Below are 26,849 nucleotides of genomic sequence, written 5' to 3' on the forward strand. Positions count from 1 at the left end.
GCTTCAGCACTTCACACAGATCAGTTACAGCAGCCTCAAAGGGTCAATCCTTGCTGTAAATACAAGGTGGAGACATTCCCATTGCATTTGCTGTATTTGGATTCAGTGTAATTTGACAAGAATATTTCAAAAATTCAGCTCTGCTTCTGGGCTCTGCTTGAGGCGGTAAAACAACTTCTTCAGTCACTGAGACCTTTTCCCACTCCTCACTCAGAACAACCTTCAGTTTATCTCTGGTCTCTGACACAGCTGCTGAGACGTGAGGTGATGTGTCAGTGTCTTGACTCTACTAGTCCCTGGTCTCACTCTACCTAAAGGAGGCATCCAGGCTCCCTCCTAAGGCCCACTGTCAACCAAAATGTTTTTTCCCAAGCTGAAAACACCAGGAGCTTCAATGAAAACACTCAGCTGGGAGAGCTTGAGAGCGCCTTGGAGACACACCATTCAGCTGGGACACGTTGGTTGCTATGATACAAATATACAGATATCCACTGAAGTAATAGTTAATTTATGTCTTGTGGGCACATTGACTAACTACAACTGCATTCTAATAGCACCAAGCTACACATATTAACATACTAAAAAAACCAAAAAACAACAAAAAAAAACATATTAACATACTTCCTGTTAGAATAGTTTAAAAATAAAAGTTGTACTGAATATAGCTACGCCCTTTGGCCATCAGGGGGCAGTGTATATTCAAGATTACAATATAAAACGCTCTCATGGCATCTGTAGTTGTAAGTCAGGTGAGTTTTTGGTAGATTTCTTGCTTGCTAGGCTTTTAATACAGTAGAATTTGTATCGTAAAAAGGCGAAGGGTGGGTATCTATGCCATTCAGAGGCAAGATTTAAACATTGAACTCAAAGGACAAACAAGAGCATAGTGCGTATACTTACACTTAAAACAGTGTATTGCATCTATGCTGTCTCCAACGATAGGTCAGGTACATGACTACAAGGAACTCCAGAACCGCGAAAGGTCTCGCGAGAGTGATAATTTTAATACAAGCCATGATCTTTCCCCACGGTGGCCTGTTGTTTTCAGTCCCTAAACCTACTCAGACCTTAACCAGAGCGTTTTCACGTTATAAAATATGATCACTCTGTACAACGTACACAATGAAGAAACAACTCCTACAAATATCGCGAGAGTTTCACAAATCTATCGTTCTCTTAGACAAGACAAGTAACCGACAACACAGGCCTGGTGACAGCGGCAGCAACGACCCCTTTCTGTCTGTCGGTTACACCTACAGTCATCACAACATCCCAGGCAAAGTGTCTGATGCACGAGCTTTTAGCATTCAGTCAACCTTTCAGCCGTAAGTACCATTTGATCGTTTTGTGTCGCAGAAGTTGTAGAGGGCTAATGATTTGAAAGCTAACGCAGTGATGTAGAGGGTACGGTGTTGGTTATGTTTAAAGGTTTTGTCTGAGGTGTGGTGCCCAGATGTGTCTACTATACACGGCTAGCTCACGTTAGCTAGCAACTACAGCATACGTTACACTACACATGTTAAGGCTAACTAATTTGTCGCTGCAGTGTGGACTAGGCATTGCTCTTTTGCTAGCTATATCAATGAACAGTCAATCAAACGTTTTCCACTGATTTGATGAAACAATAAGGTTACACTAACAAGCCTGTCATGAAGCGTAACGTTAACGTTATATAAACTCTGCTTTAACCACAATGATATGGACCAAGCTAATCTCCAGCTGTTAAAATGCTAGCTAGCTTTTTAATCAAAGCTATCTATCTATCAGTTAAGGTTAATTAGCCGACTAGCAACTTATCAGTTAATGTCAACAGAATAGGTGTCAACTATAATATGGTACAAAGGACAGACACTGTCTGCTGTCATTGCATATGTTTTTTCTGTCGCCACCTGTCACTTGCTGCCTGTGTGGGGTCAATGTATCTCACCTTAGCTAATGTTAAAAACATATGGACGTAACGTTAAGTCAGACTAGCCTAAATTAATCTAAAAAGCTAGTTTCTGGCCTACAGCAAAGTCGCAACTCTGTGAATAATAAGGGTGCAGTTGCTGCAAAGGTAACTACCTACATTTGTAGCGAGCTTGGCTTAATTATACAACTGTAAACATAACCTGACAACCAGTATCAGTTTATTTCACATTGTTTTATTTTTTAGTTATGTGTGTCTGTAGCTCTGCTGTATGTCCAAGTCCTTCCAGTCGCCTCTTACAGGACAGAGTCAAACACAGAAGTAGAAGAAACTTATGCCTTTGTGTTTGTCCTTTTGGCTGAATTCCCTGCTCTGCTTGTTCTTTCTTCTGCCTTTCATTATTTATGTTCCCCTGTGGAGTAGGACACAGACAAAAAGAGGAGAGGATGGATGGTTGTATGGACAGATGGCTCTGTGGGAGAGGGACACTAAATGATACTGTAGCTACAAAAACACCTCTGCAAAGCAGAGCTGGGTGATGTGGACAAAGTTAAACATTACTATATTTAAGATAACCTCAATTTTTAGCTATTGTGAAAATATTGTAATGGTGGCTATCGGTGCATTCTCAAAATATTAATGTAAAATGCAGCCACCAGAGACTCTCCGCCATCCGTTAACTCAGAGCACTTTCAGTCACACCCCACCTTCTGCTCCTCCTGTACAGGAGTACCATAGAACCCATCCTCCACTATTATTCCACATGCTACCTCTCTATGCTCACTGTCACCAACAGAAACAAACTACTCAAAATCACACACGTTGCCTCTAAAATCATTGTTCTCTCTACTCCAAACCTCCCAGAGCTCATTGACACTGCCATCACACATAAAGCACTCACAATAGCACATGACCCCGGCCACCCGCTGAAATAATTTTTCACTGTCCTTCCATCAAGCTACAGATACAAATCCATGATCTGTAAAAGAGCACACTACAGAAAGAGTTTCGTGCCCTCTGCCATCTCTACCGTCAACAAAGTGTAGGACTGATATACAGAGACTCTTTCCCTAAGTAACTGTACTGTATCTGTTTTTTGTCTCTTTTGTATTGTTCCTTAAGTGTTTTCATGTATGTTCAGGCTGTGATGACAAATTTCCTTTAAGGGCAATAAATTAACTATCTAATTATCTATCTAACACAATGAGATTTTTGATAAATACTCATTAGGATGTGGATATCACAAGCAGGTGGGTAAAGGCAAATAATAGAAAATCCAGAAAATTACATCTCTTTATTGTCATGCAGCCTTTAAAACCAGGGTATGACAACACTTGTGCCATGTTACCATATGATGATATCCAAAATCTAAGATAATATCTAGTCTAATATATAATATTTTTTATATATTGTCCAGCCCTGTTACTAAGCATAAGAAAGATGTAAGCCAGGTACAATAACACCTGGGTGTGTAATCTGGAGGTTGTTGTTGCATAAGCCTTAATGTCACAGTTGTTTGTCATGGTCTGGGACTGTTTTGTCTTCCAGAGGGACATTTCCAGCTTGGTGTAATTAGACTCCAAAACCGTCTCTCATCCCATATTCTGTTCTATTTGTATCTTGAAGCCCTGTTAATATCTATCCATTGGGATACAGCACATATCCAGAACGTGTTGTTTCTTATTAAAATACATTAAGCTTATGCAACCCAAAAGCCAAGTGGTTTTATTATCCCATAAGTTCTTACCTCCCTTTGGAGACAGCAATCCTCAGTGCAGATTTGTTCATGGGCTTACACCGATCAGGCATAACATTATGACCACCTGCCTAATATTGTGTTGGTCCCCCTTTCGCTGCCAAAACAGCCCTGACCCATCGAAGCATGGACTCCACTAGACCCCTGAAGGTGTGCTGTGGTATCTGGCACCAAGATGTTAGCAGCAGATCCTTTAAATCCTGTAAGATGTGAGGTGGGGCCTCCATGGATCGTTCGATTGAGATCTGGAGAATTTGGAGGCCAAGTCAACACCTCAAACTCGTTGTTGTGTTCCTCAAACCATTCCTGAACCATTTTTGCTTTGTGGCACGGCGCATTATCCTGCTGACAGAGGCCACAGCCTTCAGGGAATACCGTTTCCATGAAAGGGTGCACATGGTCCGCAGCAATGATAGGTAGGTGGTACGTGTCAAAGTAACATCCACATGGATGGCAGGACCCAAGGTTCCCAGCAGAACATTTCCCATGCCTGATCGGTGTATATCCCAAGGTATTTCTCTGCAACACTTGTATATGTTACCATATTCTATGAACATTTGTCCATATTAGAGTTTTAATAAGGATGTGGACACAAAGAACCAAAGTTGTCCTGATGTTCTTTTTTCTTTCTAAATGTTTGGCTGAGTCTTACACTGGGTAACACAGGGTTACAGGAAGAACAATTAGCTAAGTGCTGCAGGAAACCAGGACAGCCTTATTCCTCTGAGATAGGCTTTCATTAGCCTGGATATGTGTGTTTGTTGAAGGTTTGGGGCAAAAATATCACTAAAATGAGTAAAACCGTTTTTAACGTTAAAATGAGTCAGGTAGAGGATGCAAAGTTAATGCAGTGTTTTAGGAGGACTGATTTGTGTGTTTATGGAAGGCACTTTACATAGAAGAGTATTACAAAAACTTATTTATATATTATTTAAATTGAAATGATGAAATATCTGTTCCATGTGTATATGTTGAAAATTGGTAGTGCTTCTGACTGCAGTCTGGAATACGGAAGATTATGTTTTATTGCTATACTGGTTTTACAGTATGTGCTCTTCATAATTGCTGCCTCAGAGACTTGAATGCAGTCTGCATGTGTTTGCATTGGTTAGTCTAAGTAGTGTCCAGAGATTTATTGTATGGAGCAACAGTGATGAAACAACATAACAGACTTTTCATACCTGTCAGGTTTTGTGTTCAGTTTCTTGTTGAGCCAACTGTGAACATAAGTAAGGCTGTAAATTTAAATAGCATACTATTGCACAACACTGATTTGTGCTGTATACTGATTTACAAGTTTGTGTACTTGCACAATCAATTGCAACCCAGTGCAGCAGCCCTATAATAAATCTTATCTTTGATAAGATTATACTTTTAACTCTATATTCTTTTTCGAGGCAGTTGTTATAGTTTTGTTGTTGTTGTTGTTGTTGCACTGTATTGTGGTTTATAGTATTCTATCTGCCTATTGTGTGTAAGTAGGAATGGACAATATCTGATCTGTTACATATGAAAGCATTTTGCCGTGCATATCTTTGCCACTGGTCTCCCTTATTTCACTTATTCTTTTTGATTCTGGGTTTACAGTGTAAATTGTCAGTGTTACCCCTCTCCCATGTGTCATAAATCCTTTCACAATAAATGAACAGCACCATTGCCAACTTCTTAAAATCATAGTGTTGCACTCTCAGTTGTTCTTTCTGTACTTAATTTTTCATGTCTCAGTTGTTAGTTTTGGAAAAGCTATTCTCAATGAAATATTAAACCTAACTGCTTTTAATTTGACACTTAACTTGTCCTTTGAGCTTCATGCTTTTGGTTAAGTAGATGTTGACTGATATTGTTATTTACAGATGAGTTCCAGGACACTATTTTCTTTGAATTGGGAATAAAACAAATATTAACAAATCTGATCCTCCTTGGCACACTGCACAATGTTTAGCTAGCCAGTGGCTGGTCACAGGTTTTCAGTTTTGTTGTTTTCCATATTATGCCTCATCAGATTTGTATCTTAAGAGGTAGTGAAAATGTCTCAGCATTCTACCACAGTACAGGGTGTTGTAGAATGGTTGCACTACTGAAGTGCTTTTATTTAAATCTCTTCTGCCCTAGGGTTTGTTTGACAACTTGGGAATGATGCTAAACTTGTTTTGTTTCTCTCCCTGTCTCACTCTCACTGTTGTCTCTGAGTGGAGTCTGAAAATCTGTGTGTCTCATACTTTCTGTCATTTACACCAGCCTGTGTTTTGTCTTGCTCTCCTTATCTCTGCAGGTTTGGAGAAGGGCTTGTCTGACAGGCGGCACTGACCTTCAGGCTGAAAGGTCAAACGTTGTGAGGATTGTGCCAGATGGATCATGGTGGTGAGTGTTTTAAATTCCACTAAAGCACACCACAAAATGTGCAACATTCTTAAGTGCAGAAACCTCCAAACCTTAATAGAAATACTAATTGGTTGTGATTCAGAGTGAAAATAACATCACCTAAAGGCGTTTGAGAGTGAGGAAGGCTGGGTGGTGTTAATTTCTGTGCTGTGGTAGCTTTGCCTTAAATTGCAGCTGACCTGCAAATATGAAGTCAAAATCAACTGAATGAAATTCATGCGGTGTTTACAGTTACTTGAATAATATTATTTCAGTTTCAACTGAACCTTTGTTTTTATCTTCAGGTCAGTTTGAGAGGGAGGGCAGAGTAATGTCCCAAGTTCAGGTGGGGGAGGTTGACCTCTGTGATAACCTACTCAGCCCTGAGGCTCTCTCTGCCCAAACTCGAAATCTCAACGAGACTAATGCGCTCATGCCAACGCCGAGTCTCTCTCCTTCACAAAAAGAAGACGGAGGAGGGTGTGGGCTCATCCAAAAAGCTTCTCTCAGCAACAATGGGAAGGACTTGGAGGGAGAACAGGAAAAGGAGGCGTACCCCGCTGGAGACAGAGAGGAGGATGAGGAAGAAGACATTGATGAGGTGATGAAGGAAGAAGAAGAGGAGGAAGTATCAGAGGGATCAAGCTCTCTTGTTTGCTGCCAGTCTCCAGACACTCCCATGACTGATTCCTCCTATTCAGAAACTGGTAGGGAACAAGGAAAAAATCATGTTACTGTATATACACAAATGGACATGCACTTTCACACACCAGTGCTATTTCATATCTTTGCTGCTCACGTTTTTTTGATGCAAATCCTTTTTGACCTATCAGTTGAATTCAATACAAAGACAAGATATTTAATGCACAAACTGATAAACTTTATTGTTTTTTGTAAATATACACGCATTCCCAATTTGATGCCTACAGCATATTCCAAAAAAGTTGGGACAGGGTCATGTTTACAACTGTGTCACATCCCTTTTACTTTTAACAACACTCGCGCAACGCTGTTGCAGTTTTGAAAGTGAAATTCTTTCCCATACTTGTTCGATATATGACTTCAGTGGTTTAACAGTCCGTGGGCTCCATTTTTGTATTTTGTGCTTCGTTTTTGTATTTTGTGCTTCGTTTTTGTATTTTGTGCTTCATAATGCGCCACACATTTTTAGTGGGAGACAGGTCTGTAGTGCAAAAAGACCAGTTACTCAGACTGTTCTAATATGAGGGAACACTGTTCTAACACTGCAGAACGTGTCTTGGCATTGTCTTGCTGAAATAACCAGGGAAATCTCAGTAAAAGATGCTTTCTGGGTGGCAGCATACTGTATGTTGCTCCAAAATCTTTTAGCATTAATGGGGCCCTCACAGATGTGACAGTTACCCATGATGCCATGATGCCATTAACACACACATCCATGCTTGCGAACAGCCAAGTCTGTTGAGGATGCTCCTTTAATACCAATCATGATACTACCTGTAACCAATTAACCTGTTTACCTGTTGAATGTTCCAAACAGGCTTTTTTGAGCATTCCACAACTTTCCCAGTCTTTTGTTCCCACTGTCCCAACTTTTTGAAACATGTTGCTGGCGTCAAATTCAGAATGAGTGTATATATACAAAAAACACTGAATTTGATCAGTTTGAACATTAAATATCTTGTCTTTGTACTGTGTTCAAATGAATACAAGTCAAAGAGTATTTGCAAACCATTGCAGTCTGTTTTTAGTTTTGTTTCACACAGCATCACATTTTTTTTGGAATTGGAACTTAACTGTTTTTGGCAAGTTGAGGCCAGTAGACCAAAACAACAACAACCTAACAAATACATATTATTACCTTATTATGTTGGCAAACAGTTGCTCGTTTGCACATCCAACAGACACAGAGCAATGGAAGTGTTAATTTGGAGGGTTTTTGTCTGGCTACCTGATAAATGTCTTAAAGGTTTTTTCATCTCCTCCAGCTCCTGAGGTAGCATATAGTGGGTTGCTCAATTGATTAAAGCAGCGAGCTGCTGTTACTGGAAATACTAAGCCTCATGCAAGAACATTTTCATATTCTTATCTTAAATCTCTTTTACTTTAGTTCATATGAAGGGCTCGTATGAACATGCCATGTCACATTCAGCAAATGCTTGTAACTTCAGATAACTGTGTAAATGATTTGCCTGTGTGTCTTTGAGTGCACATGCATGAAACTTGTAAAGTATTATAAGTAGTTGTGTTCACTGCTTAATTATGATAGTTAAAGTCTAGCGAAAGCCACTACTCTGGTCATGGTCTGGCTTTCACTCCATGGTAGTGCCTTTTGTGTGTTTTTAAGTGGTCAGCATTTTGGATTGAGGTCAGACTGACTGGGCGTGATGTCATTCTAATCACATGACTGACAGAGAGAATCGTGAGAGTAAAACAGGCCAAATAAGATCTAAGGAGGCTATGTACAGAGAGGGAGAGGACATTGTAATTAAAAACATATTTTCTTGGATTAGGTCAAGAAACAACTACCTCCACTACATCCCAGATGATAAAATCATCATGGCAATTGCAAAGTAGTAATAGCCACATTACTCTTAAAAGAGTGGTCTCTTTGATTTGGCTCAGTGTTTCCCACATGATTTTGTGAGACTGTGGTGCATGGAGCAAAGACATACTAGGAGGGTTAGGAGGCCTGGTCTCCCAGACGAAAATTTAGTGCATTTTAAAGTTAAAGGCATCAATCTGGTGTTCATTGAAAGCAAGACTAAAAGGCTAGATATATTAAGAACTTGGTGGTCTTGCCAACAGATGTGTGCTCTTGTAAACAATATTTTGCTCTAGTAAATAATTTAATCATAAACACTTTGATTGTATAGATATAAATGGTAACACAGCAAAAATGTCACACCCACAAAGCATTGTAAACAAGACAAAGTTTAACACAGTTTCCAAAAGATCAGAACACAAAATTGACTTGAGCATACATTTTGACCATCAACAAAATAAAGCAAAATTTTCTACCTGTGTTTAAAAATAAATAAATAATTAATTTAAAAAGTATACCTGATGCGATGGGCACATAATTATTTCCCTGTTTGTCTTTGTAGTCGAAAAATTTAATCTTTTAGCCAAAAATAGACCTATTTGATGGAAAACATTTTTTTGGGCCAAACCAAACTACAGAACTCGGATCTCCACACATCATTTATTGGCTTGAAAATGGTTACACTACGTACATTGCGGACATGATAATGCAAAAATTGTGTTTGGACAACTGCAGTGGATCAGTGGATACTGTAATGTTATTTAAGGTTAGTTATCACAAGCTATGTCCTCGAAATGCCTTGGTGTTTCGGATGCAGTCAGGAATGTTTGTGTGTGTGTGTGTGTGTGTGTGTGTGTGTGTGTGTGTGTGTGTGTGTGTGTGTGTGTGTGTGTGTGTGTGTGCAGATTGACTGATTGACATCTAAATCATGCTATGGCAAACGATCAGTGACAGGTTTGACTGAAAGAACTTGATTTTTTTTTAAATTATAATATTTTATTTTTTTTATAAATTGTAATAACTGACCATTGTCTGTTAATGTAAGGCTAAGCCTGTTATCCTGGAAACAAAAGCCCACTGCCATGAAAATAGACAATCTGGAGTTGGAGGTCAGTGACTGCCTGCCAGACTTTATTAACATATTGCTTGATTTAACCGTTATAAACATCTACTCCTTCTAAAAGATAATTAATGATTTCTTATGTCTAATAAACAGACACTTACTCATTCAGTGGACGTACAGCATGAACTTAAACTATAATTAAAGTAAAATGGGCAAACAAAACTAGAAGTTATAGGAATAGAAATTTCAAAGGAGGACACTGTGGCTCTGGCATTATTGTTAGAGGAACATGTATTTCAATTAAGCATGTTTCCTTAATCTCTGATGACATATCATATTGATGATTTATTGCAATCATTATGTTATGTATTTCTCCCTTTTTAAGTTTTTATCATTAATAACGGATCAAAAAACTCACGGTTCAGATCGTATCACGGTTTTGAGTCACAGTTTGGATCATTTTTTGGATCAGCAAGAAAAAGAAAAAGAAAAAAGTGGTGGGATTAGGGTTGAATTATTTTAAAAATGCACTTGTCTTTGATCTTTGTCTGTCTGTTATTATCACCATAGTTATGTAATGTAATAAGAATGATAATGGTAATGATAATATTAAAATCTTCAAACTTATACAGTGCTGTACTGTGTATATACTATACATATATTAGATCATTATACACTGTACAGTATAATACACAACTCCACTCTGTAGTCTGCCTCAATGTCCCGCCTACAGCAGCACATCTGATTGGTTAGAAGTCTTGATCAATCAGCAGACACACTGTGTCACAGACGGGGTGAGACAGAGCTGCACCGGTGAGCAGAGAGGAGCTGTGTAGAAGTTAAGACAGCTGATATCACCAAAGTTTCAATGAACATCACAGTTTTATGATCTGTTTCTTTGGTGATAGCATAGTTACATCAGTGAAAAAAGTTATGGTTTGGATTTCACTCAAGGCGATGTGACGACTTTTAAATCAGTCGCTCTTTGCAGAGATGTGCTGCACACAGCAGCATCTGTCCTGTCTTTTCATTGCAACTCTGCATTGAGATTTCGGGTATTATAACTTATACAAAAGTAACAGAGACAGTAAAACTATGATGCTCACATGTGGTCCGCGGATCACATGCATGCCAAACCGTAGAGGTATGGTACGCGAACGTATGGGAAAAGGGTCAACTGCATCCCTACTAATAATAAGCCAGAGTGGTTTCCAACTGTGCAAATCTTTCAAATTTTGTCCCAAATCTAATTGTCAGTATTGTATTGTGATAATGCTTAACTCAAACAGTCCGTTATGCACCTGTGTTCTCAGAAGTATTAGACAGCTGTTTCTGAGTCATCTTGTTTCAGAATGTTCACTGTGCCCTAGTTATTCTCTGTCTTTCTTTCCCTCTGTAGGCAGTCTGTTGGACACTCCTTATCCTTTCAGCCCGGGGACCAGTCCAGAGCCTACATCCCCTGTCATTCCAGTGGTCAGTCCAGAAACTGCATATCCCATCAGTCAAGTGGCACTGAGCCAGAGTGATGTCAAAGCAGAGTCTCATACCTCCAACAAAGAATCAGTTGCCTCCAACACAGGGTCCATTGCACTGGTACCCACCGTCACCACAGGGCCTGTAGATTCTATGACGTTAACTACGACCACAGACGCCAGGCCTACCAGCCCACCTGGGCCTACATGTGTCACAGAAGCTACAGACAGGATAGCAAAAAATACTAACTTCACTACAGAACATCTTACCTCGTCCACAGAGCCCATCTCCAACCATGGACCTATCACCTCAACTGCAGAGACATTCACAGTAGCAAAGCTTAACACTTCCATTGCTTCTACTTCTATGAGTGCAACAACAGGACCCCTTACTGTCACTTCAGGGCCTGCAAATACTGGTACAGAATCCACTTCCACAGGACCTCTAACCTCAGATTGGGAACAAATTACCTCCACTCTAGTGCCCACTTTTTTCTCAGTCTCCACCTGTGCCACGGGGCCTATTCCAAGCCCTGCTCTGCTGGAGTCTCTTGAGCAGTTGGCACAAAGAGGAGATGACACTCACCTTCCACAGTACCTTCATCAGGTAAGCCGTTTGTCTTACTTTTGACATTTGTCAGATATGCAGAGATTTAAACACACTCTTCTCTGAAATGGTTTCTTGAAGTTTTTTCTTTCTGTCTTCTTGTCATTTTAGTGTCTTTAAACTCTTGCTCTCACACTAGTTATTAAATCGCTGTTATCCACTCAACCTCATAATCGGACTGGCACTTTGTACCCTGAGGCATGGGTGTCTTCGGTATTTATGCACACAAACACAAATGTAGATATGCACACAAGTACACACACAAGCCACACTGCACAAAAAAACATACACTCTCAGTCTTTCGCTGCTCCTTCTCTGACACACAGACCTGCATGACTCGACATGTATGTCAAAGGGTGTGTGTTAATGTTTCTGTCAGTTTGATTTACAAATGCCTCCACCAGAATCACCTGAGCTGTGCTGACTTCCAGGCAAACAGGTGATAGTGTGTGAGCAGAAGGGGGAGGGGGGGGGGCAGAGGGGTGAGCAAATGATCACACACACTTGCACATGTTTCTGCCTCTTTTGGCACAAACATTTTGAAAAAAATACTGTGGCTAATGATTTCATAAAAACTTGTGTTGTGGAAACTCACGAGTCAAAAATAATGACTGAATCATAGCACTGGCACTGCGTGTGAGAAAAAAAGTTTCCACCATGAATCAAATCACCACAGCAGTAAACATATCTTTAAGCAAGATGCAAACCACAGCCTCCTGTTATTAATCAAAGCTTTGCTCCTGCATCACAATGGCATGGGAAAAAATCTAGACAGAAATCTGATTATTACCTGGGGTGAAGTGTTCTTTCATGATGCATGCACATTTGCACATGTGCGTATTTTCATTTACATACATGTGTAGACACATGCATCTTTATGGGAAAATGACAATCATGTCACAAATATCTGTGTAAGAATTACCACTAAATAAATCTTTGGTACAACAATAATGATGTTGGAAGATAAAGCAGAGCCATGAAATTCATTCTGTCCCTGGTTTCCAGTTAGTGAGTTTGAAAGGAAACTTTACTTTTTGATTGCAGTGATTATGATTATGTATGAAATTGAGAACTCCCCGGGTATCAGCTTTACCACTGATCTAATCTTAAGCCACTAATCAGAAGCAAATATTTGCAGGTCAAATAAAAGCTCAATATAAAAGGTCAATAATCTTTTACGACTTTCGTTTGTACTACATACCTAATTCCAGGTTCCACCCATGCATCAGTCCTGATGCAGAATGCACATGCTGCTGTTTTGTTTACAGCTGAATGTGGCATGACTCACTTGAAAAGTCATAAAGAGTGAAACGTCATGTAGGACATCTAAATGTAGCAAAAGAATGTTTTGTCGTTGTTGAAAATCACATTCGAAGCTCCATTTAATTGGTCCCTTTGGGCTGCATTGAGAAAGTTCCTGTGGAACACTCATGTCCACAATCACTACATGGACATTGGTAAATACAGAATGCTAATTCTATGCTCACTAATGGATAAATCTGTGTTAATATTTTTAGAATGAGACCTCTGTTAAAATTTCAGACTTGTCTTGGATGAGTTCATGAATCGTATAGGCTAGTAACTTAACATGTACACTGCAAGCTGCTAATCGGAGTAGGATAAAATGGTACGTATACATAGTTAATTAAGTTATTTAAAAAAATACAGACTGGTTTTAGTCAAGACAGAAAGGCAGGGATCACAAATTGCTGGAGGATTTTGAGCCAACACCATTATCATAAATATGAATTGTTGGCAAACAGTCAGAGAAAGCCAGCGTGAAGGGGCAAAGAACACACAAATTGTTCAGACTTCATTGAGAATGTGTTCAGAAAAATTACAAAAAGATTTGATTTACCTTGAGTTTAATCAGTCTTATTTATTGTATTGAGTTTGTAATTCTATTAGGTCACACGTGTGCCAAAATAACAACATTTTTGTCAATATTGAAAGGTAGAGGAAAATACGTTTTAATATGTGAATGTATTTTCACATAATAAAATCCTGAATCATGAAGTAAGAATATACTTTTGGTGGACAAGTGTGCCATCTGTGGTGTGACTGATGTCGAACTGTAGTCCAAAACAAAAGGCCATTTTAGACTTTTGTATCCAAACCATGTCAGTATAGTTACCTATAGAGGTCCTTCAGTCTCGTCACCGCCCCTCACTTCATTAGAAATGCGAGATCCTTTTGTGCCCTCCTTTCCTCCTCCTCTCTCTGTCTTACACACACACACACTTCTCTTGTTCTGAGATCAGCTGAGCAGCATGAAAGCGACACTTGCTGAAGAGAGGTAGAGCGTCTAACATGGTCTTTGTTTTTCTGTCTTTCTTTTCACTCTCACTCTCATTTTCACTCTTGCTTAGACCGTTAACTGGTTTGTTTCTGGGATCAGATTGTTTTTTCTTTCTTGGCTAATGATTATAGAGGTCCTTGCAGCAGTAGCAGTACAGTAACAGCTCTTGTAGTATGGTGGTTCTCTGTTCTAAAGTGGTGTGTTTCCTACCAGTTGTGTTGTACTTTCAGATCTCATTTTTCTTTAACTGATCTTGTGTCATGTTCAGGAACCAACATGATGAATACTTTCAGTCTGGTTTCAAATCCCTATTGAGCCAGTTTCTCTGATAGCGTCTGTGACATAACTGATATGATAAAAGCGTGAAAAAAGTATGCACCTTATTAAAAGTTGTAATCTCTTTCTCTCTCTGCAGATTGCTGAGGCCTTTGTCTGTAATGAAGACTGTATCCTTGTTATTATGTCTGTATGTATTGGGGTTGGGTGGTGGGGCGCAGCTTTTATTTTAATTTGTGCTGTGCGTGTCAGACACTTATCTCCTGTGTCATTACAGTATATTGCCACTTGCCTACTTGTCCATACATGTGATTTTGTTCACGTGTAATTTCTTCTACTACTACTTCGGCATGGATAATATGGATGTTTTTTCAGCCTATATGATAACTAATCTAAGAACACAGATAACTGATAATCTCATATTTTTGTATTTTCAAAAGAGCTTTGTGTAACCTGTACCAAAGAAAGATGATTTAATTTATATAATTTAACATTTATTGTTTATTGCAAAATACGTCAAAAAACCTCACAAGTATACTTTGGCTTTTATAGAACATTCTGCATAAGAAGTTCTTTGGTAAGATCTTGCTTTGTAAAAAAACAAAACAAAACTGTATTATTTCACACACTGCAGTTAGATCTGGACTTGGTACAGTAAAGTTACAGTGGATTACTTGGCGCCTCGCTTACATTACAGAGAGTCAGATTAAAGAGAGAGCAAGTGAAAGAGTAGACAGAGTGGAAAAGCACTTTCGAAAAGAGAAGGAGATAAAAAACTAAACGGCATGAGAGAAGGAAGTAAGATGAAGAGAACATGAAGAGGGGTGATTACAGAAGGTGAATCAGAGAGAGGAGAAGCAGCAGTAGCTGAGTTGACTTGTGCAGAATGTCCACAGGCTCATGAGGTAGAGTGACAGAGCCAAAGGAGGCACATGCACAGAGTGAAGATGAATACTCAGCTAGATTAAAAAAGCTATTACAGTATGTTGCCAAAACAGTATACTTGACAGCTGAGGAAAGATTGCTGCATTTACAGATAATTTATGAGTAAATTATGATTCTAAATATTTGATGTTACAAAGATCCCATTTAGTAAAATAAAGTAACATGCAGAACTTTTTATAGCTCTTTACAAATCAAGAGGCTCTTTGTATCATTATAATTACCTTTGGTTCATTACATAGACCCTCAACTTTAACCAAAGAGCCTTCTGTTTTACAATTGAAATGTGTTGATTGTCACTGTACAGATGATACACACAACCTGAATACTTTGCAGACACAGTCAGAAATAGACACCCTTATACAAATGCACTGAAACACTTAATAGTCATTAAAGACAAAGTATAAAAGAGTAGGATGAAGGGACGGGGATGCATGGAAGGGAAGAAGAAGGCAGGAGAGCAACCCTGACAAAGAAATGGAAAATGTGACAGAAGTGTAATCAGAGGAAAGAGATGCAGTGGGAGGGAAGAAATGAAAGAGTCAGAGAGCAGGGAAAGCTAGCTTAGCTATGTCAAGCATGTATAGGGTTAGTTGGAGAGAGAGAGAAAGAGAAAGCATTGAGCCATTTCAAAGAAGGATTGTGTTTTGGTGCTCATATCCATAAACATGAGAGACTGCATCCTGGAGTGCTTTCTGTTTTTGCCTGACTCTGTTTTTTCCTCTCTCCATCCCTGTATGTCCTCCTGTTTTTCAGTCTCTCTCTTCTTCAGTCTTTCTTTTCTTGCTTTACCTCTGTCAGCTGTAATGGTTGGTGAGCAGAAAACCAAGAGATTTTTTAGATTTGAGAGTAGACCTCTGTAGGGCCCGTATGTGTTTTATGTTTTTCTTAACCTGTGATGTTCAGACCAACGGGCATTATGGTGCATCCAACTAGAGAGACTCTATCACCAGAGAGTACTGGACAACCTGAATGCACTACAAGAACAGTGGGGTAACCCATGCACACATATGCATCAAATAAAAATAAAAAAATAATAAAAATGACAGTGCATGATTGAGAATTGTATGAGACTGCACACTTGTAAAAGAAAATCTTGTACTGAATCACAGCTGCTGGTTTTTGTTGGGGCTTAGTGGTATCTTTACATATTACTGAATATATCATCTTGTCATTGTGCCCACTTACACAGCTATCAAGCATAAAACTACTCACCTCAGTATCACTGCAGCATCTGTGTCTCCCAATAATATTTAATGTAGTTTCAATGATCATATAATTCAAATTCTATTGGGAAACATTTAGGATTATTGATGCAGATTGCTTACATGGGAGCTGAATGCTTATAGGCTTCTTCATAGTTATAACCATACTTTTAACTTTTAATATGTTTCTCTGTGTTTCTCTTTTTCTCTCTTAGAAAGTCATTGTAGAAAGACTTCCCTTGACCTGGCAACCCAACATCTGGACACTCTTAAACACATCTGCCAGACGCACAGTCGGTCAGTCTACAGGCATCCGTGTGTGTGTGTGTGTGTGTGTGTGTGTGTGTGTGTGTGGGTCTGTAGTCTGGTGCATGTACATTTTTTTTCTTTTTTACTGTTTGTATTTATAATCACCTTATCGTCCACATTTTCTAAGGTACTTAAGTGATTACCACATTTATCTTTTTTAATTTTCTTTTTGTAGTTTCAAGACCAAAACCACAGGAGAAACTTGTAATATATGCTTTATATTGTTTTATTGAAGTCAAGATGACCTTAGGAAGTCATTTTGTGGTATTTTAAACCAGAAACCATTCCAACATTTTGGGGAAAAAGCTTGTTTACTGTTTTAACCAGAGTTAGAAAAGAATGTGTTTGGGTTAGATTGGAAGAAGAGGGAATCAACTAGCTTTGCTTCATCAAAAGTTTAAAAATACATGACTATGGCTAACAAAATATATATTTTTTTAATTTTGGCCTTATATTTTGTTAATTTGCAGCCTATTCTCCAGTAGATGTAAGAGTATAGGGGTTCTATACAGAACTATGATAATGTAAAAATTTCAAAATCCCACTATGAGATGCTGCACACAGTGACTTTACTTAGCACATTGTGGTCAAGCAGTCCTCATAACTCTGCTCCTCTGTGAATATATAGTTTTTCGTTTAAATCCTGGCAACTATGTAGTTTGGCCTACTTTTTTATCTTTCTCCTCTTCCCTCACTTATCTCTGTAAGGAATACACATGGATCAAAATTGATTGTGATGTTCTCATCTCACTACTCTAAGATTGAGTTAAGATTGTTGATGCCTGTATTTGCATAAATGTCAGACTGTTAAATTAAATATACATTATAATAAGGTTACCTACAGAATGTCTGATGGCGTATTTGCAAGTTGTTGCAATATTCCAGAAAATGTTGTTTTCACAACATCATAATCTGTTTAAGTGAAAATACACATTCTGGAATTTGAGTTCAGTCACTGCCTGCTTTCTGCCTGACAGACTCCACTAACATTTGACTTAAACTATTATACACTTCTACTTCTTATACAAGATTATTAATGTTTCTTACAACTGATGTTTGTGTTTGTATTTGTGGCTGATTGTTTGCTGAGGAGTGTGTGATATGTCTGTTGTGGTGTGTGCTCATGCAAGTGTAACAAATTAGTCAGGTGAAGCCCACCTTGGCATTTGTCAATATTTAATAGGAAGTATACCTGCCAGACACACACACCCTATCCCACTGGATGCACCTGCACATACTGCATGCTCCCAGACAGGTGAAGTGTGTGTGTGTATCTGTTTGTCTGTGAGCATGTATATCTTTGTGTGTGGTGAGCACTGCAGTGATAGTTTAAACATATGGCCCTTTGCTGCTGCTGCACTTTCAGACATTTGAGCCATCACACTGCTAGGGTTTCACTTCGCACGCAGACACACAGACACACACACACACACACACACACACATACACACACACGTTGTAATAGCCAGGGAAATGTGTTCGGGCTAATATTAGATGGGGAGAGAAGAGAAGGGTCAACCATCTTTCACGTCTTCATTTACTAAAACTAAGAGCAGACCTTCAATACACTCACCATCTCACTCTATCTCTCTTTCTCTCTTTTGTTCATAGACCAAGAGCTAAAGATGCTGTGGTAAGACATTCATCATTTTTGTTTTGTGGATATGTGTGAGACAGAGAGAGAATGTATATGCATATGAGATAAGGCAGAAAGAATGTGTACTTCGCATTTCAAGTACCTCATATTAACACGTAAAATATCTATCAAGTCTCCATGGTGTATACCTTTGTTAGGTTTAGTGTGCTAATGTATTCAGTGGCTTGATTTTAAATAATGTGTAATTTACACAATACTAAACTGTGTAAAGGGGGTAGTGTTTCTCTACATATATTTATTTGTGTGTGTACAGTGTGCATCTTTGGATGTTTTGAGGTCTACAGTTGAAGAAGGTGGTGCACAACCTCCATGTACCTCAGGTGAGTGGGTATATTTCTGTCACTGTTTGTAAGTGCTGTTGGTTGGTTTTGCACATTTTGGACCATTTACTACAAACCGCAAGTAATTAACATTACGGGCAACCAAACCGGAAGGTGTCATACCTATCAGAATACATAATCCAGTGGTTTCTTATAAGGTCTGAATGTCCTAGAGCTGTCAACCAAATGAGATTGAGCTCTCATCTGCACCTCTGATTGAGTTGAAAGTTTTGGTGAAAACTAGCAAGTGGACCTTAAAGGGTAAGTTAAGGATAGTTCAGGTTTTTTGAAGTAGGATCATATGAAGTACTTATCTATAGTCTGTGTTACCTACAGTTGACGGTCATCACCCCCCCATTTTTGGTTGGCAGTACATTGCTAAGCAATATACTGCTGTGGACAGGGTCAGCAACAAAATGTGTTTTAACCAGCTAAAAAAGGCTCACCTAAAAAAATCAACATCAGTTTAAGATTTATGAGAAGTTATTGGCAGAATATGGCAGAAATTTAATATAATATTATTAGAATAATAATACAATACAGTATAATACAGGGTGTCCATAAAGCCTCTTTACAATTTAACACATTTATTACATTTATTACAGGATTAAGTATGGACAGCTGTCTGACGTCAGACGTGATGGTGGATGTCTTCCATACTTAATCCTGTAGTTCCGCTGAGTCTGCGTATCCGATTTTGTTTCAATAAACCGTGCTACACATTGTGCCTTTTCTTGAGGAGTAGCAATTTTTTAGGGGTTTATTTAACAGAACCTATTTCATCAACAGGGTACCTGAAATACACAAATGCAATGTGATTAAAAACTTTGATAACCACTGAGTACATAGAACAAATCTGATTAACATATCTAATCAATTGCTTTTGTAATAATTTTTTTACATTGTAAAGAGACTCTGTGGGCACCCTGTATAATATTATGATATAATGCAGACATTAGTGTATGATCACCTGAAAATAAGCATTGTTCTGTTTTTGTTGCCTTAGAATTAGCTGTCTATATCTGCAGAGGGTGCAGGTTCTGGTCCACAGAGGCCCCCATGTTTCTGCCGTAGCACAGAACAGACAAATCAAACACTGGCTCTAGATGCAGCCTTTCGTTTTTTCCCGAGTTTTGTGGCAAAGGTAGGTTCTCCAATGCTAGATGCCAATAAAGTCCTTGCCACACTAAATATAGTTTACACTGCCGTTATATAAGCCAAACATTGCTTTCTCTCCATAGCAAAGCAGTATTTTTACTTTGTAGAAGTTGCTTGTCTACCTCTGCCTTGATCACTTTGTTTGTTTGTGTTATTGTATGACTTTGGTATTTTAAAGGGTTACATTTTGCTGCTGACTGTTCACAGCAGTACTTTGCTCAGTTTCCTGCATGGGTACTCCTATTTACTTCTCCAAGCTGAGGTACTCAAAGTGGTAAAAGATGTGAAATGCATGCACTCAGTAGCTTTTGGTGTACCTGACTGTTAAACGGCAAAACAGAACAGCACATTGCAGTACCTGCTATTAATGCTATGTGCTGTATCCCAACATATTATACAGAAAAAAGGCATATAAATGCAAGGCGTAAATGTGTTGTAACCGAAAAGTGATTGGAAAATCTAACACTGGTACATGGACAAGTTTCAGGGAATGCATACATGGAAAATCTGATGCAAGCAGCTTCCCTTGAATTGTACATTATGGGTGTAAAAATATTTATTTTAAGAGGTTATATGTCTGTTGAGGACCTTGATATTGTGAGAGCAGATCTTCCTGCCTGTAGTAAACAAATCAATGTCGTTGTAGATGACTATTATGATTCTAGTGACATAAACCCCACTCTCCTCTCAGCTCATCAGGTTGACAGAAGGATGGAGCAGAGAGCCGAAGCCTCCCCTCGTTCTGAGAGCAGCCTTCCAGTCGTACCCTCCATTAATTTAGCTGATGGGCTGAAATCCTGTGAAATCTCAGAGAAGGACAGGGAAGACCCAGACAGGGAATTACAGGGGAGGGACAGTTTCCATGGATCTCAGCTGACTGACAGGCAGAGCAGCAACAGAGAGGGCGCAGAAGCGGAAGGAGGGATAGGATACACCATTTCAGTCATAGGAAATGAACTGCACCCCTCTACAGCTGGAGAAATGGATCAGTCCAAGCCCGCAGAGCAGCAGGGAGGAGATTTAGGTCTGACACAGGAAAAGGAGGCAAAAAGGGAAGAAGAGGAGAGGGACGTGGAGGAGGCAGTCGAGGCTTTGGAGATGGAAGATGAGGGTGAGGATGAAGAGGAGGAGAAGCAGAAGGAAAGAGACTCTCCTATTTGTCAGAAAGCTCTCAGAGTAGAGACTCTGGTCAGTGGGGCAGAGGTGGAGATACAACAGCTGCACCAGGAAGCCCTAGCTGAGGAGAAGCTACATGAGGAGACCCAGGTATGAGAATTGGTTGGATACTTAAGGTACTCTGAATGTAACTTTGAAGATATTTTCCATATGTATTTAAAAAAACAATCAAAGTAAATATAGAGAAAGGCAATCAATATTTTTCAAGTCATTATATTATCTTTGAATTCCTTGTTTTACACTCCAGTTCCCTGAAATTAGCTGTTAAACTGTGTCACCAATACCACAGTTGTTTTCTTCTGTTGATGAGGTCTGAGTTACTCTTTTTTTAAGTCATGGTGGTAATTGCAGCCTTAGGTAACTATTCAGTTCCTCTGTTTGCCTTACTAAACCATTGTTGCCATTGCTGGAAATATAAAATGAATTACTTCCTCTATTCCAGATTATTTGTTCTTGGTGACAACCTAACCCGACTGCTATACTGTCCACAGTCAGAATTGTCTTATAGCAGCCCAACAGTAGAGTACCAAACTGGATTACTGTCTCCGTAACTCTGTATTGATGTAAGTTATAACTCCCTTTACTGCAGGAGAGCTCTAAAACTTGCCTGCGCCAGGAGGCCCACCTTCCTCAAGAGGCTCATACAAAGCAGCAGGAGCAGGGTGAGGAGGAGGAAGAGGAAGAGGAGGAGGATGATTATGAAGTAGAACAAGCTGACATTATCAGAGAAGCTGCCTCATTGGATGACATGGCCAGACTCATCACTGTAGAGGAGGTGTGTATATCATCATGCATTTCTGTGGCTGAATAAGGGACCTTGCCAGAGTTATAATATGTTATGTGCAATATTATATTACATTGATTTAATTTGTTTTTATCATTTACAGGCATTTGTTGATCAAATTGATCAAATCATGCCAGATTATATGCATAAATGCACACTAGCATTCATGCATATAATCTGGCATGATTTGTTACATTTGGAGAATAAAAATTGAACTCAGCAAAAACACACTGGTAGAACTACAAACACATATTTTAAAGGGATAGTTTGACATTTCAATTTGAAGTCGGGTTGTATGCAGTATTTGTCCATAGTCAGTGTATTGCTTATGGTAGACACATCCAATTTCCTGTCCTGTTATTAAATGTATAAAATGCGCCCCCCCCCCCCCCCAAAAAAAAAGTCATCTAAAAAACCTACTGTATATCAGTTGAAGTTTATAATATATTAAGATTGTTTACCTTGCTGTCAGACAGCCTTTTCTGATGGAAAACTGCCATTATATCAACCAAATATTGCTGTGTCTTGCTCAGCCAAACTCCATTGGCAAAATCAGTAATTTTACCTCGCAGAGCACAGGAGGTTCTGGTCTAACACTGCCCACAATTGGTTGGTTATTGCTGTCTGACAGCAAGGTAAAGTGATGAAAATATTTTAAATATAGTGTACACTTGAACTGATGTTTTCTGGGGTTTTTTTTAGGCTGACCATTTTTAAGTGGCTAAAATACCTTTAATCCACAGACCCTTTTCACAGTAGAACATTGTCTAGCCTTCATACTGGTACTCCTCTCTGCCTGGGCACGTCGACCCGCATTTCATGTAGGTAATACACTGGCTATCGATAAGTACATCATACAGTCTTCAAATAATCCAAACTGTCCCTTCAAGGTTTCTGTATCTGTCTGTATCTGCTCATTTAGGCCCCGTATAATGGACAGCACAGCGTCCTGCTGAGCAGTCCTAATAGTATTTCCTGGCCATTATGATGATAACCAGGCCCTGGATTTGTTTTGCAGATACGGAAACCAATTTTTAACTCAACAACATGTAACTCTTATATACTGAAAGAAAAGTAGGAGAACTGAAAATGTCATGCAATGTGTCATTCACTTGTCAGCATCTAGCACTGTACAGTTATTCTGACATAATGAGCTCATAATGGATGACTATCTTGATTTGGTTTCATATCTGTGTCCGGTGTGTTTAGAAAAAAGCTCTGCATCAGATTTATTCAACATTGATTGTATCATTACTTGGTTTTAAGATCAAGTGCTGGCTGCCGACTTATTTTCAAGAGAAGAACAGGTATCAACATAAATGAAAGATGGATACAGTAGCTGCAGAGAGATACCTATTACATAGAGCAGGGACAGAAAGAACTGAATCACAATGGTAACCAGAGGACTGACCTTCTTTTATCAGATAGTACAGGATGAAGAGCAGCTAGGGAGATACTGTTTAAGCGGTGGTAGCTGCATAACTTGGGAGTAGCAGGTAATTTGGTTTCCTATTTTTGGATCCTTGCGAAGGCTCTACTCAAAGTACAGAACCGAAACTAATCTTATTGGGAGCTTTTTTGTAGTAAATAAGGAAGATGGCATACACAAAGACACTGTCTTGTTGGCCCAGCACTTTTTCATAAAAATAATCTGATACATTATATTTATCCATCTACGAAGAAACAAATTGTGTCTGTAGTGTTTATTTCACTACAGACTGCTGTAGTGTTTAGTGGACCAATTTCACATTACTTTAAATTGAAAAACTCTTGTGATAATTTGTTATGAGCAAAACCATGCAAATATTTTTTTTTTCCTTTTTCTATAGATGGGTAAGAAAAGATTCAAATGCAGGTATCGTTTGACCATAGAAAATTCAATACTATTTGGTACTGGGTTATTTCTGGTTGTTGGTACCCAAAAGTTATCCAGTGATGATACTCTGCCCTAAACCTGGCAAATTTTTGAAGGATTAGATTCATAGAACAAAGAAATTCTGAGACTTCTTTCTCACATTTTAATCTGCTTCCCATTTAAAGGTTCATAAATTATAAGGTTTAGTTGCCAATACGGAATTAGTTATTCATCTTAACCTTGTTAGCATTTTAACTGTAAATCACATCTTCCAGATGACTTCATTTTGGACAAATTTTTTGAGAGGGAATAAAGGAATCATCGCACAAGTGTCAGGTGGCAGCTGGATGAGACCTTATGAGTATATAATGTAACGATAAGCAGAAGTATTGCTAAATATGACAAGTCCTCTGATGGGCCTTGATAGCCTAGCAGCACTCGGCTAAAGTTCATTTGCTGTTCTATTATGGATTTTGGACACTTGAGCTTGAGATGATCATTCAAGGTCTAATGTGCATAACTGTCACTGTATGACTGACTGTAAATCTGCTGGAGGGAGCAGCCTTGTTAGTGAGGTTTGAAGTTCACAACTGCTGATTCTGTGATGTACTGACACCTGGTGGAGGAGGCTGGTGAAGAACAGTCTGTGTAAGACAGGTTCTTCCACATGCACAGTGTCATCAGTGTATGCAGATCAGAAGGAACTCTATTCTGTGTAAAAACAAATTGTGTTTATATTATTGTATGTGCTTCCTAACATCTCCTTGTTCTTGTTTATTCACTTCTCAGATGTCTCCTGCCTCTGGCCTGGTCTCCATATTGAAGAAGAGGAGTATTTGCGTGGACAACATGAGTGTGTCTGCCACCTCAGAGCAACGACCTGACAAACCCCCTGCCAAAAGACGCGTCCGCTTCAAAGTCCCTGATGACAGCTATGAACATGGTTAGTTTGTATGTTTTAAAGCTACAGTTGGTAACTTCTATAAAAAAAAAACCCAAAACGTTTTGTTGTATTTGCTGAAGCTGTCACTATATCCTGACAGTAGTACATGAAACAGATACTATGAGAAAAAACGGAGGATCTTCTGGATCCTCTGAGTTCTCCTAATGGCATTTTCAAGAATTCAGTGTCTGAACGAAAACAGCCAATCAGAGCCAACCTTCAATATTTTATGTGCATTGTTTTGTTTTAGCTCAGTGTAAGAGGCTTTACTGCATTTTGTTGTCATAACCATCATGTTTCTCTCCTCCTTTCTCTCCTCTGCCTTGTGTGCTCACATCATGGACTCTGCACACACAAGGAGTGGAGCAGAGGAGAGAGAGGTGACAGGTATCACTTCAATCAGTGTATGTGTTAACACCATCTCTCCCTGCAACCCCACCCCACTGCCTGACTGCCTGCCTAAATTGATTGATATTTAACAACCTTGGACTGAGACAGTCAGTTTAGATCAATCCATATATGGGAGGGGGACTCATTCCCAGGTTGTCAAATACAAATGCCATTAGGAAGACTAGGAGGAGCCAGAGAAACCTGATTTTTTCATATATTAACTGACTATACAGTGACCGTTTCAGCAAATATGACAAGAAGTTATCTTTATAGAGGTTGCCAACTGAAGCTGAAATGCCTATGGTTCAGAGATGATTGTTATCTCTCCATAAACATAGATTGTGAATTGTGAGATCATTTCTAACATCAGCAGGCTTAAATATAAAGCTACCCCTACATTAAATGTGCAGCTCCATTGCGACAACATTTGTCAAAAATAATTGTTGAATTTTAGAAACTTCTAGTCTATACTATTAATTTTCTGCTCTGTAACTTCTCCCCAACACCCTGTATCCCTCTCTCTTTCTCTGCAGATGTTGGTGGTGGAGACTCCTGCCTGCTTCTCTTCCTGCTTTGCCTGGTCACTGTAGTGATCAGTGTAGGTGGCACAGCCCTTTATTGTGCTCTGGGTGATGCCCACTCCTCAGTCTGTCAGGACTTTTCCAGAAATGCGGACTTCTACATTGGCCAGATACAGCGTGGGATATCTCACATCCAGCATTGGTTCACCCCCGGGTCATAGCACCAAAACAGTCTGTCAAACATTGTGGAGCCACTGGCCTTATCGTTCATCGCTGTAGGTTCCAGCAGTTCCAGCTACTGCCTGGGACAATGTTTTCCGAGGTAATGGTGCCAGGGAGTTGCTACAGTCCCTGTTGTTATGTGGAGCAAGTGGCTATTATGCTGCCTAATTGGCTAAACGATTATATCAGATAGGTTGGCACCGGAAAGACTGCTCTACTGCATTTTTAATGCTCTTTGAATGCAGTCCCAAGGTTCACTGAGACTAAAAGTCATAGGTCAGATGTCCCTTTACAACAAACGTTTGTAAGGGAAAGCATAGCAGAGAGAGAAAGAGGATAAATGTAGAATGAAGACTGCCTAACAGAAGAGGAAGCAATGACCTACCCCCTCCTTTGCAATTTCTCAAGTTAAGTTTCTGTGAATTAAGTGTCCTTTTGAACACAGGTTCACTGTCAGCCAGTGATACTCAATTTTCAAAAGTCACTGGTAGCTAAAACAACCATGGCTGGATACAAACTGTCACTGACTCACACTGGACTCAAACAACTCCCTCACGAACAAAGTCATAATAGCTGCAACCTACTGAGATGTAAAAAAAAAAAAAAAAAGAAATACGTATATATATGTAATGTATAGTTTGTTAATTGGGGTACAGAGATGCTCTCCCCACACACACTGCACAAATAGGAAATGCCCTGATGGGTATTTTACAAACTGCTGCAACCACTAGTGTTGCTTTTATTGTTGACTTTTTTAAATCTCAAATTTTAAAATGAGCAAACTCTTCCTTGGTCTTCTACTTCTTGGAATGAAATCGTTATGTCTGAATCAAGTCTTAATCAATCTTTGAATGAATGTTTGGAGTTTAATGTTTGCTTTGTGTCATCTGTGGGGCATTTATATATTGTCAGAAACAAAAAATTGAAAGGGTTATTTTGGTGTTCATCAACCTTGAGCTGCTAATGGACAACAGGCACATCAAATATGTCTCAAGGGGGGAAGTGACACATTTTCATTGTATTGGTGTGATCTTAAAGGGATAGTTTGGAGATTTTTTTAACTGGGGTGGTATTATGTACTTAACCGTAGTCAGTGTATT

The 26,849-nt window shown here is 39.2% G+C and overlaps 1 protein-coding gene across 1 annotated transcript; it reads left to right on the forward strand.

Annotated features, from left to right (window-relative positions):
- Positions 1–851: 851 nt before the first annotated feature.
- cnsta (consortin, connexin sorting protein a) lies at positions 852–26,849 on the forward strand. The gene is made up of 13 exons (XM_084719174.1): positions 852–1,325; positions 5,938–6,026; positions 6,332–6,733; positions 11,013–11,692; positions 14,407–14,437; positions 16,116–16,202; positions 16,630–16,711; positions 18,335–18,356; positions 18,634–18,700; positions 20,550–21,124; positions 21,624–21,809; positions 24,463–24,616; positions 25,540–26,849. The coding sequence occupies exons 2-13, from the start codon at positions 6,014–6,016 to the stop codon at positions 25,746–25,748; spliced, it is 2,508 nt and encodes an 835-aa protein (XP_084575300.1). The 5' UTR covers positions 852–1,325; positions 5,938–6,013; the 3' UTR covers positions 25,749–26,849.

Source organism: Lutjanus erythropterus, chromosome 1 (genome assembly GCF_056507025.1).
Source record: "Lutjanus erythropterus isolate fLutEry1 chromosome 1, fLutEry1.hap2, whole genome shotgun sequence".
Classification (NCBI taxonomy): Eukaryota; Metazoa; Chordata; class Actinopteri; order Lutjaniformes; family Lutjanidae; genus Lutjanus; species Lutjanus erythropterus.

What these genes read in the sequence shown, in the direction of transcription:
- cnsta (XM_084719174.1), top strand. An exon ending in TGCACTACAAGAACAGTGGG is followed by an intron (nt 16,203 to 16,629) that starts GTAACCCATGCA and finishes TTTCTCTCTTAG; the next exon opens with AAAGTCATTGTAGAAAGACT. An exon ending in ACAACCTCCATGTACCTCAG is followed by an intron (nt 18,701 to 20,549) that starts GTGAGTGGGTAT and finishes CTCTCCTCTCAG; the next exon opens with CTCATCAGGTTGACAGAAGG.